Source organism: Vulpes vulpes, chromosome 15 (assembly GCF_048418805.1).
Source record: "Vulpes vulpes isolate BD-2025 chromosome 15, VulVul3, whole genome shotgun sequence".
NCBI lineage: Eukaryota > Metazoa > Chordata > Mammalia > Carnivora > Canidae > Vulpes > Vulpes vulpes.
The window spans coordinates 22,061,129-22,073,455 of record NC_132794.1 but is presented as its reverse complement, the minus strand read 5'-3'; the positions used below and the strand labels follow the sequence as shown (position 1 = coordinate 22,073,455).

The window sequence follows — 12,327 nt, the reverse complement described above, 5'->3', positions numbered from 1 at the left end:
TTTACAGACATTTTAATTCATTTATTGAAAATATGTTACATTGAATACGGATTATATCATAATATCTGAACACTAATTAATTTTAGCAAAATCACTCCAAAATACCTCTATTTACTTTGTTTCTATATGGCTCTAGTATGCTAAGCTGCTTTATTTTTTATTTGCACATCAACATATCCTACTGGCATATTTCTTTAATGATATGCCTTTTCTCAAATAAACTTCTCACTTCATAGGTTTATAAACATCATATTAAGAAAAGATAACCTGCTGAGAAAAAAAAAACAGATTCCCCCAAATTTGGAGACATAAAATCCTCTTCAACTCTATTCTGCTTACTTTGTCTTGACACTCCTCTGAGTAGACCCATACTACCAGTTTCTGGAACCTTGCAAACTAAAGCATGTCCTCAGAAAGTTCCTTAGTATTGCTATATTCCTATCTATATGAATTGGAGGAATTAAAGGTAGAGAATGCCAGCACATGCCAAAGGACATCACATAAGTGACACACAGCAAATAGTTCCCATTCCAAGTTGCTAAGCAGTGATGGTATCTTTCACATAGAAAACTCTTACATTCCACTAGATCCCTGTTCAGGTTAAACATATAAGCATCTTTGTTATAAGACCACCTCCATGGGAAGAAAAACATCAAAGGCAAGTATGTTCATGATGTTAAAAGAAAAAAAAACATATATTGGAACACATGTCTATCAATTGGATACAACAAAATTTTTGTAATTCAAATCTACATCTAGTTAAAAAATACTCAGTATGGAGTGCCTGGATGGCTCAGTTGGTTAAGCATCCAACTCGTGATTTCAGCTCAGGTCATGATCTCAGAGTAAAGAGATAGAGCCCCATATCAGGTTTCATGCTCAGCATGGATTCTTCTCGAGATTTTGTCTTTCCATTTCCCTCTGCTCCTCCTCCTTCTCACGTGTTTTCTCTTCCCCTCTCTCTTTTTTTTCTCTCTCTCTCCCTAAAAATAAATAGATAAATCTTAAGAAAATACTCATTAAAGCAATATGTAATTGCTAAGCCATTATCTTTCTTGGTAAGTATGTATTCTATATAGTTTGATAACTTAATATGTTTGTATTAATAGACATGTACACAATGTAAACCAAAATTACATTATTAAATATGATTGCACACTATTAATAACACAAGAAAAAAATTTACATTTGTATAATGCAGTACTATTCTCAGAACATTTGCATATCAATTTGAATAATATTTTGATTCTCAGGTGTCACAATTTTGTCATGACACTTTTAGATTTATCTAGATTTATGAATGTTGCTGTTTCTTGAATGGGGAGAAAGGACCAGAGGTTTTATCACACCAAAGGGTAAATTCAGGATCACATCATGTTTTTTTATTACATGACATTGTTCTCTTTATTAGAATGCAGTTTCTCCAGGTATCTGAGGTGTGTGTAAACATCAAGAATGTTGTTTTGCTTATTAAGGTGAACCAAGTCCTCCATCCATACATGGGCAGCCAAGCAGTGGGAAGAGCTTTAAACTCAGTATCACCAAGCAGGATGATGGAGGAGCCCCTATTTTGGAATACATTGTGAAGTATAGAAGTGTAAGTACCTTTTTTTTTTGTAAGTATCTTTTTATTATAATCATTGTACAATGTTTCCAAATCACATTAAATTTGCATTAAATTCATAGGCATATTAGGTGTCAATGTATATTAAATAGTAATGATCAACAGTTCTCATAGATATTCAATTGCTAATTGTCCATTGCTGAAATTCATCATTATAAATTGTGAAATACTTGCCTTTTGAGTCTGTCTGAAAAATCATTATAAATTGTGAAATACTAAAAAAAAAAAAAAAAAAATTGTGAAATACTTGTCTTTCGTATCCGTGTGAAAAATCTAAGCATTAATCATGCAAATCATGCCATGTATTCAACTTGTGCTTTCTAAACTTCACATTTCAGAAATGAAGTAACATTTCCTTGTTTTTCTGACAAGTTTCACAGGACATTTCACCTTCCATTCTGCTTGATATTAGTAGCTTCAAGCTAAGCCCCTCTTCTCAATTTAGTTATTGTATCAAAAATGTTTTATTTTTATTTTTATGAATTATTAAATTATTAATAACTTTATTAGGGATGTTATATAAATAATTTCATTAAAAACAAACTATTCTCATCAACATTTAACAAAGAATGGCCACATTGAACTTGTGGAAGAAGGATTAGTTTTTTTAAGTTTAATTAGCACTAGCTAATATGGAATTTTGGACAGCTAAGAACTCCTTTGGAACTTATACATGTAGGGGTGAAGGACATCTGCTTGTAGAGTGATGAAGAAAGTGACCCAGTGGATTTTGCCTTTGTCTGAAAATTATGTCAAGAGCCACTAAAAGTGACTTCTCTTAACTTTGTAGTAAGTGCCATCGAATATTTGTGTCTACTGTGGAATATGTTAAAAGTGAAATGCAATTTTAAATTAAATTTTATAATATTTATTTATTAACATTTATGATTATCCGTGTCATACAGTGTCAATTTTAAGTTTACATTTCCTGGACACCTCATAATACTTTCTAAGTTTATTATATTTTAGCAAATATATATTTTAGCAAATTATACCAAGTAATTGCTCCTTAATAGTCTATAAATGATTTTCAGCTGTTTCCCACAAATTCATAATTTTGTAAGTTGTAGTATTTTTTAATTCAAACATCTAAGTTTTAAAGTTTAGTAAAAAAAAAGAGTTCAGTTTTATTTAGAAGTTTGATATTGAATAGCATACTTAAAATTATGAATTTTAGACATCAGTCTTTTAAATTTAAAATTAATATCCCCTTCCGGGACCCTTTTTGTTGCAGGTTTCATGCTGGGAATGATGAGCAGCTGTGGGTATTTTGTGGCTAATTGTCTATGAAGGTTTCATGCCTCTACCCCAAAATGGCTCTGAATGGCTCACCAGTCTTTCTATGAATTTGATGGTTTCATGCTACTCAAGCCAGGTTTCATGGCCATTCTTATTTGACCATCTGGAAACTCTTTGGAAGGGAAAGAGTCCTAAGGGTCATAGGCCTGAACAGAATCATGAATTAAACGGGGAGAACAGACCTCAATGCAGATTGTGGCCTACCATTGGACAGAATTTTTGGCACAAAATACAGGTGGATGATAGGAATTCATAGGCAACTCCAATAAAATCCCATTTTTAAACTGATCTACAATGAGAAGTTACAAAAATACATCTAAAAATTTGCTATGAATGTAATTTGTACCTAAAATTAAAAGTGATGTTTGACTTATCCTTTCAAAAGAGTTTGATACTGGAATTAATACCAGTGCTATGTTGAATTCAACCAGAATCATTTATTTCAACTGATGATAGCAAATATTTATTATTTCCTATTGTATCTTTTCTTCATATACTAGTGGCTTTTATTAATGCAGCATTATATTTTAGGAATGTATGACTTTTTCATCTTATAAAATCAGGCACCCATAATATTTTTCTTCATGTCTTTCATCTTTAGCACATTGGCTTTTATCTTCATGTAGATTATCTTGTGTTTTAAGACAGTGGATTCACATCCACATTCCAAATGTAGAGAAGGTAAAAAGCACAAAAGAATAATAGGCTATTTTTGTCTTTCTTTTCTAGCAATACAGTACAAATTTTCCAAAAACTCCACTGAGCAAAATTAAAATTATGTCCCATTAGACAAATAGTCAAGACTGTCACTAAATGAAAAATGGTTAGTTGGGAGTTAGGTCAACTAAATAATAGGGTCTGGGGTCTGCCACAAATTGTTAAAATAATTATCTTTATTGTCACAACAACTGTCTTAGTCCACTAGGGCTACCATAACAAAATACCATAGTTGGCATAAGCAACAGAAATCTGCTGTCTCACAGTTCTGGAGGTTAGAATTCCAAGATCAAGGTGCCAGCAGATTTGGTTTCTTCTGAGGCCTCCCTCTTTGCATTCTTCCTGTCATGACCTTTTGTTTGTATACATACATCCCTGACTGCTCTTCATCTTCTTATAAAAATATCAGTCATAAGTGTTCCATCCAAATAACCTCCTTACAGACATATATCCTAATAAAGTCACATTGGAATTTAGGGATTTAATATATGAATGGGGGAGGGACACAATTCAGTCCATAACAAGTTATCAGTCATGAATCCTGTGTATCTGAAAGGACTCACTATTGGCATTTTAAATATAATAGTGAGCCCTCCAGAAATCTACCCCCTATTACAAAATGTTTAGTATCCCTGCCCTCACTCACTATATTACCAGTTGTGTCCTTGATCATTATTGAACCCAAAAATGTCCCCTAGAGTAGCACTGCATCTGTTTAGAACCAATTATATTCACAAAATTGGGGGGAAATGGCATTTTAGATATTCAAGGGGAAATTACAAATATTATAATAATTTATTTTATCATTTTATTATCTATTTTTAGTATTTATTATTTTAATTAATAATACAAGCTATTTAAAATGCTGCCAAATTAATTTTTATTTCTTTAACATGGATTAGAATTAATGTCTTATGCAAAGTTTTGTGTGAAACATATATGGATACAAGTAAGTTAAAGTATTAAGTATAATAGATTAAAAAACATGGAGTAATTCAAATTTCCATAAAGATGATGTAAATATTTTTTACATAATTGTAACTTTCATTCTTTTTCCCTTCTCTTCCCCTCCTCCCCAAAATAGGGGAGGAGGGGAAGCCCTAATAGCAAGGGAGCCTAATAGCAAGGGAGCTCTATTTTGCTTATTTACTCAACATCTATGTTTACTCTACCAGTAAAAAAGTTTTATTCTCTTTTCAATTCCATCTTCTGCCTTGCCATACCTCTCCTCTTCATTTCCAATCCCCAGCCCTTTCTAACTTGAAAAAGTGCTGAAGGATTTGTTTTTAAATGCCATAATGAAAATAATTGGTTGCATAATTAATGCATAGCTACAAATGACTGATAATCAATTAGTGTCTTAGTACTCTTAGAACTAATAGCATTTTAGATGGAACACTGTTGTTACATAGCAGAATTTTACTATGGCAAGATTTATAAAAGTAATTCATCTCCATCCTTTGTACTTCATGCAAGGCATTCTACTCTTGGATACTATAAATATAAGTATACACATAAACATAAACCTTTAATTAAACATTCAGTGAAGGGAAGTGGGAGACATAGTTATGGGATATGTAAGTCATTGGAATAAAACACATAGCATAAGGAATTGACATAATATCATTGTAGTCCACAATATTGTAATAGGGATGTGAAATATCTGGACAGATGGTAGCTACACTTGTGATGAGCAGAGCACAATGTATAAACTTGTTGAATCACTACTTTGTACACCTGAAGCTAAGGTAACATTGTATGTCACCTATACAAAAAAAAGTGATACTTTTTAATACTTTCTAATGGGAAAACTGTACCCTACACAATATGGGTGACTTAGTGGGCATGGGGAGCAGATATCAGAACATAAGACTTTATAATCTAAACATTAGTTTTGCAGCAGTAAGTGTTGAATTGAAATCCGCTTACGGAGATTGTATCGACCCCTCGAGCACTCTCCCATCTCACTTCAAATGACCAGCTCTGTATATCCAAAATACAGCCATTCTGACCCACTTTATCTTTACCATATCATTTATGGTATGTCTTCTACTTAAACACATCAACATTATGTCCATATTTCTGTTTATTTTTCTTTCCCTTCCTTCTCTGCCTCCTTCATCCTACAATCATGCTCTGCAGGTCTAATTAGGAAATTCCATGATTCAATGTAAGTCCTATTAATGTGGTCAAACAGTAGCAGATCTTGGGAAGGAATAACTTTCTCCACATATTCTTTCTCAATTGATTACTTCTTCACATTTAAAAATTTGCATTTTAAGATTTGGTAGCTAGATATTCATGGCAGCATTTGCCTTGATATTTGCACTTGTATAGAAATAGTAACTATTTCAGAAACGTTTTTAATCATCTCTTCTCTTTGTATGATTCCAAGCCCCTTCATCTATTAGTTTCTCAAATTGGATGAATTCCACAGTGGAGTAAACTACAACTGAAAAACTTGAAAAATTATTTAGCTATATGCAATGTATTTTTTTTTAATTGTATGACCTCTATGGAAGGAAGTAGAGGAATTCAGAAAGTAAACATCATAAGGATTTTAATCTTGATTGCCTCTTTGACCCTATCTTTCAATTTCTCCATGTGCATGGGACTGTATATTTAGGAACACATAGGAACACATCTAGGAACAACAAAACTAAACTAATATATTCCTAATGTGACTGTTGACTGCTAGCAGACATTGAATCTAAGTATGAAACCTGCATTTCACCAGAATGAGGATAAGACAAATCATATCCTAATATAGAAAATGTGTAACTCAATATAAACCAGGGACAACATACTATTCCATGTTATCTTATAGTAGATAGAGCACCTGACTTCGTTCAGTTACACATTAAGAAGACAGAATTTATGAGATCAGAACTAGAGTAGTAAAAGAATTAGATGTCTCTATGGATTCTTTGTGAAAATTAATGTCTGTAACAGTAAGTCAGTAGGATTAAACCATGTATTTGGAGAATAGACAAGCTTATTAATTTCAAAATGTATATGGAAAAATGAAAGAAATTATTTTATGAACAGAATATTTTACATCTACTTTGTGTTGTAGAGTCAATGTAAGTGCATATAATTTAATAAATAGCTTTTTACATGCTTCCATGAGTTTTTCACGGTTTTCTCCCAGATTTGATGATAGCTGTGGGATCATAACTATCACTTAGTGTTGGCACATTAAATAAGTTTCCTGAGCTGAGAAGGACTAAAAAAAATTAGTTGCTTAAAATCAATTGTGAAGAAGGTACTTTAGGGACTAGCAACAGTGCTCTAGCATACGTTTCTGAGTCTTAATTGACCTTCTTAAGCTACTTGGAGTCTCTGGAAGGTGTATCTCAATAGCCATAGGAAAAGAAAAATTTTTAAAGGATATTAAAATGATACCTACGTAAAATTGAGTTCTTGTTGAGATAACTTATTTTCTAATTAATTATTAACGATAATAACCTATTTTCTGATTTTCTTATATTTAGGTGGGTATACTGAAATTTATTTAAAGCCATCAGTATAGTTTTGAAGCATTTTCAAGTAATAACTATGGCCATTAAACAATCCTAAACTTTTTGATAATTTTCCTTTGCACCTTGTGAAGAGGATAAGTTTTATTCATTCTCGTATTGATATCTTCAAAAAGACTTTGTTGTCTGAATGAATAAAGCCATCAAAGAATCAATGAATGAATCAGTCTGTGTTGAATAATTGTAAGTAATTATATAATTAGATTAACAAATATAAGAAATAATGCAAGAGGAAAAAACACTTGCATTGGGTGAATTTCTATGGGTTTCGAGAAAACAAAGTGATTAATAGGAAAAATTATATTTTAGTTTTCCCTAAAGAGATATGTGAGTGATGGAGACTAGGAGTAGGTTAAGTAGGATCCAGTTTACAACATTTTATCAAGCTTCAGGAAATGGAATAAAGGCAATTTGAATCAGTTATGACAATAGAAAAAAATAATTAGAATTTGCATCAACTGTGCTGATTCAGTTAGAAAGAAAGTAGAATTTGAAACTTTACTAAAATCCTCCAAATCTTATACCTTTTCTAATCACAATTGTGTGTGTGTCTGTGTGTATTTGTGTGTGTGTGCATGCATGCACGGGCGTGTGTTTGTGTATGTAATTGCTAAATTACCTCTCCTATAATCAGAGTAATAAATGGAGCTGTAGAGAATTCTGGGATGATTCTTACAAAAGATCATACAAATAGTGAGTAGCTGAACCATGCTACCAGGTAATCCAGGAAGCAGAAACTGCCTTTCATGGAAACACAAAATCTTAAAGCTTAACACATGGGAGGAATGTCTGGGTGGCTCAGCGGTTGAGCATCTGCCTTCCACTCAAGTCATGATCCCGGGGTCCTGAGATTGAGTCCCACATCAGGCTCCCCGTAGGGACCCTTCTCTGTCTCTCTCTGTCTCTCTCTGTCTCTCTCTCTTTCACGTGCATGCAAGCACGCTCGATCTCTCTCTGTGTCTCATGAATAAATAAAATCTTAAAAACAAAGCATAACACATGAGAGTCACAAGAACCTTAAAATTCATCTACTTAGTACAAGCACATTGCCTCTCCTGTCCTCTGTTGATTCTACTTTCATTTAAGATGATATTGACCATATATTCTCTGACACTTGCAAAAGGATTAGTGAATTACTTCTTATAAATAAATGCAGTCAGCAAGTCCTCTGCAAATAAAACCAACACACCCTTCATCTCCTCTCAGCTTTGCTCCCTAGACAGATGATAGCAAATATTTCCCCATATGCTGATATTAAGATTTCAAAATAACTATTAAGGAGAAATCTTAATTGTCATGTGGCCCTGCTGTCTATTTTCTGAGAAAAAGGATTGCTTAAGAGAAGCTATATCAAAGCAAAATGGCCATTTTTCTTTTAGTAACTGCCCTTCAACATTTAATTGGCTTATTAATAATAGCCCTATTCAGCAAATCATCTCATTAAGTTACCTAGGGGAACATTTTGCAACTAGATTATCTTAAATCATTCCCTAGGCATTTAAATTCTGTAAATTAGGCACTCTACAGATGCATAATTGAGATTTTGATACCTAGGGGAGTATTTGGTAACACCCACTTTAATTTTTTTCCCTATTCCCCAGGAACAGCAATTAAGGGATTAAAAAAGCCTCCTTGTCTAATATTGAATGGAAAATGAAATTGACTTAAATGGGGGGAGATATTAGAACTCCCTTTGGTTCCTTATGCCATCAGTCCAGCTACCTAAAATGATGGAGGGGTTTTTAATTTATCATACTAAGAGCTTCAGCAATTAAGAGTTAAATGATAGGTATTTCAGAAGAGACTATCTACATGTCTTATGCTTGTCAGGAAGTATCACTTCAAATGCTCAGTTCCCAGAAATACTATTTTTGGAGGATTATGTGAAGGACATGAAGTGTCTCCATCACTATGAAGAATAAATTTTATCCTGGGATAATCCAGACCTCAGCTGTTGGCTCATTTTCTGGCTCTTTTACCCACATCTCTATTCAGATCCAAAGCAAAACTCAACTCTGGATTTTCATCAAGATATTCATTCTCACCAAGCACTTCATAGTTACTTAGAACTTATGGAATTATTAGGATAAAAAGTAGGCCACAAGGGCAACTCTTTCCTGCTCTATGTACCCCTTGTCTTTATCTAACCTTTCAACTCTCCTATTTCTCACCCATTCCTCCCTATAGATGTGTATGTGTATACACAGTATAGAACATATCAGATATTTATGTTACATAGATTTTATTGTGTCTATGTATGTGTTCATATATGTGTCACACATGCACACATATATAGACACAATATATATGTCTATACACACACAGTCCTCTACAAATAATAAAACCAATAAAATCTATACATACACATATGTATACACATATGCATATAACATGTCCTCTAATGTCATTTTTGAATAAATATTTTTAAGGGTTCCTTTTGGTCAATATCTATAGCATTTTTACATTTACTGAAAACAATAAGCCTATAGTGTGTATCTTACTATCTCCCAGTGTTCATGCACCTTTCTGAGATTTTCATCATTGTGCTTATGTTCGGGTCTAAACCACTGTGAAAGAATCACACTTTTTTGTTAAGTTAGGACAAATGAAAAATGGCACTGGAGTTTATTATTTCCAAAGAAGATGATGTCACCTCCCTAGAAGAAACATTCCTAGCCCTGGGATTTAATATTAAGTTTCCCTGTTTCATGCTCCCGGAGCATTCTTAGTTTTTCAAAGAGCTCATGTCTTTCTTCTCACTTGATGTGAACTCCAAGATGAGCATATTCTACATGTGTTGTTCACTATTGTGTTCATAGTTCTAGAACAGGCCCTCTATCCAGTAAAGGTAGAATGAATAGTTGATGGATGGATTGATAAGGAATGAAGGTGGTGGGAAAATCATGGCTGTTTGGCACAGCTGTCCCAAGCATTTCAAAAGCATGCCTAACCTCCCTTCTTAGACTTACTAGTCATGTAGTGATGTAGGCAAGTTACAAGCATTCTGGTCCAAATTATTTGTTTTTCCACTGGTCTCTTCAGTATTCCTCATATTACCTTAAAATAGTAATGGACAACAATTTATTAACTCAATCCATTTATAAGCTTCAAAAATCAAAGGAAATGTCTCTTGTTTATATGCTAAATTTAAGTGCTTTTCCAGAACTCATGGCTTCATTAGGGGTGCTAATATCTTTAGTTTTAGATGAATTATCAAAATAGCCTGATGCTTTTGTAATAAAAGTTCTATATAACCAAAAATAATTAAGTAGGAAGATAGAGTAATAGTATGACATCAAATTAATAACGTCCTCTTGTCTCCTTTTAATGAGTACTTCATGTTTGTAGTACCATCAATTTAATGCAATCATGCATTTAACTTCCATAATTTCATTTCAGAGAATAAATCCTCAATTTTCACCATAAATGCTGAAAACATTGTTATGCTTTATAGCCAAAGAAACATTGTAAAATATTGGCTCAACATAAAGTAATACTGGGCTGAGCTCTGAAGTTAAAAAGGATTCATCTGTCTGCCCTTTATCTATCTACTTACCTAAATCTATCTATCTATCTATCTATCTATCTATCTATCTATCTATTGCCAGGCTCTAATTTACTTATAATTATATCTCTGGGAAATTGAGTTTTGTAGTTGCAATGATAATTTATTAAATACACCATTCCAAAAAATATTATTTTCATACAGTTATTATGGAAATAAGTTCTCCTTAATAATGGCTGTCATTTGTTAAGTGCTTATGATTCCTAAGGCCCTGGACGACCCAAAGTACTTGTTTTTCCTCATTGTTCCCTCATGAAAGCTGACAGATGCAACTGTTACTATCATTTCTATAATAGAGAGAAACAAGGCATTGAGGTTAAGGAACTTACCAGTGTTTAAATGGTTAACATGGCACAGCCAAATGTTCACATTGTTTAGGATAGTTTGTCACTAAATTGTATAGATTTATTTTTCTGTGTTAATTGTAATCATAGTATATTTTTGAAATAGAGGGTAATTATAAAACACATTCTAAAGCCTTTATTTTAGAATCAGGATTTAAGTGTAGGTGTCCAAGGACAGCATAACATATTTTATTTTCTGATGCTAATAACATTTTTAACAAGTAATAATTTTTCTTACATATTTTTTATTATGACTCTAAAACATCAGAGTAATAAAAATTTAAATCTATAAAAAATATCCAGCCTCTATTTGCAAGACATTGTATCTCCCCCCACACCACCTCAAACCTTAAACAGTAGTCTCTGGCAATTATTTTAATGGATATACTAGACTTTTTCTGTAAATCATGTTTTATTTTTTCTGTACATATGACTATTAATAATTGAAAAACGGCCAAACAGTAAAATTATACCTATGAAATAAAAATAAAGATATTAATGAGGGTGATTCATCAACCACTGAATTATCAGGAATTAATTAGGAAATCATTGTTTGGCTAAAATTTTAAAAATATTACACATATTATAGAAAATTCTTAGAAATGACTTCATTGATAAAGCAAATTTATCAACTTTCTGTAGATGATAAATATCTTTTTCCACTATTAATAAACCACTTTTTCTATCTGAAGATAAATTATTGTTTTTTTTAAATTACAACTTTAGTATTTACAAAATATATTTGTATTGCCTCTACAGAAAGATAAAGAAGATCAGTGGCTAGAGAAAAAAGTCCAGGGAAATAAAGACCACATTATTTTGGAGCATCTACAGTGGACAATGGGGTATGAAGTTCAAATTACAGCTGCCAATAGATTGGGATATTCAGAACCAACAGTCTATGAGTTCAGCATGCCACCAAAACCGAACATTATTAAAGGTAAGCAAAACTATATGCTTTCTTAGGCGGGCAATAAATATGATATCATCTTTTTTTATAACTCCTCTGGATTTTTTCTTAATATTGAAAACATAATTTTATAGAAGAAAGTGTAAATTCCAAGTTCTAATCATAATTATTGTGACATGTCTTACTCAAGATTTCTCAAGTCATTCTTGTCATGAAGTATCAGTTAACTTGTAAATACACGCTGACAATTTTGGTGAAGTGATGGAGAGAGGATGAACGGGGTGGGGGGGGGAGGTGGAAGATAAAAGTGAAGTGTCAAAGTCAACATG

The 12,327-nt window shown here is 32.6% G+C and overlaps 1 protein-coding gene across 2 annotated transcripts in view; it reads left to right on the top strand.

Moving 5' to 3' along the window:
* The window catches only part of NCAM2 (neural cell adhesion molecule 2), a 503,824-nt gene that overhangs the window by 451,731 nt on the left and 39,766 nt on the right, over positions 1 to 12,327 (top strand). For both annotated transcript variants that reach the window (XM_025995672.2, XM_025995673.2), the window contains exons 14-15: positions 1,476 to 1,597; positions 11,848 to 12,028. In XM_025995672.2, coding sequence (XP_025851457.1) covers positions 1,476 to 1,597; positions 11,848 to 12,028 — 303 coding nt within the window. The remainder of the gene's footprint in view (positions 1 to 1,475; positions 1,598 to 11,847; positions 12,029 to 12,327) is intronic.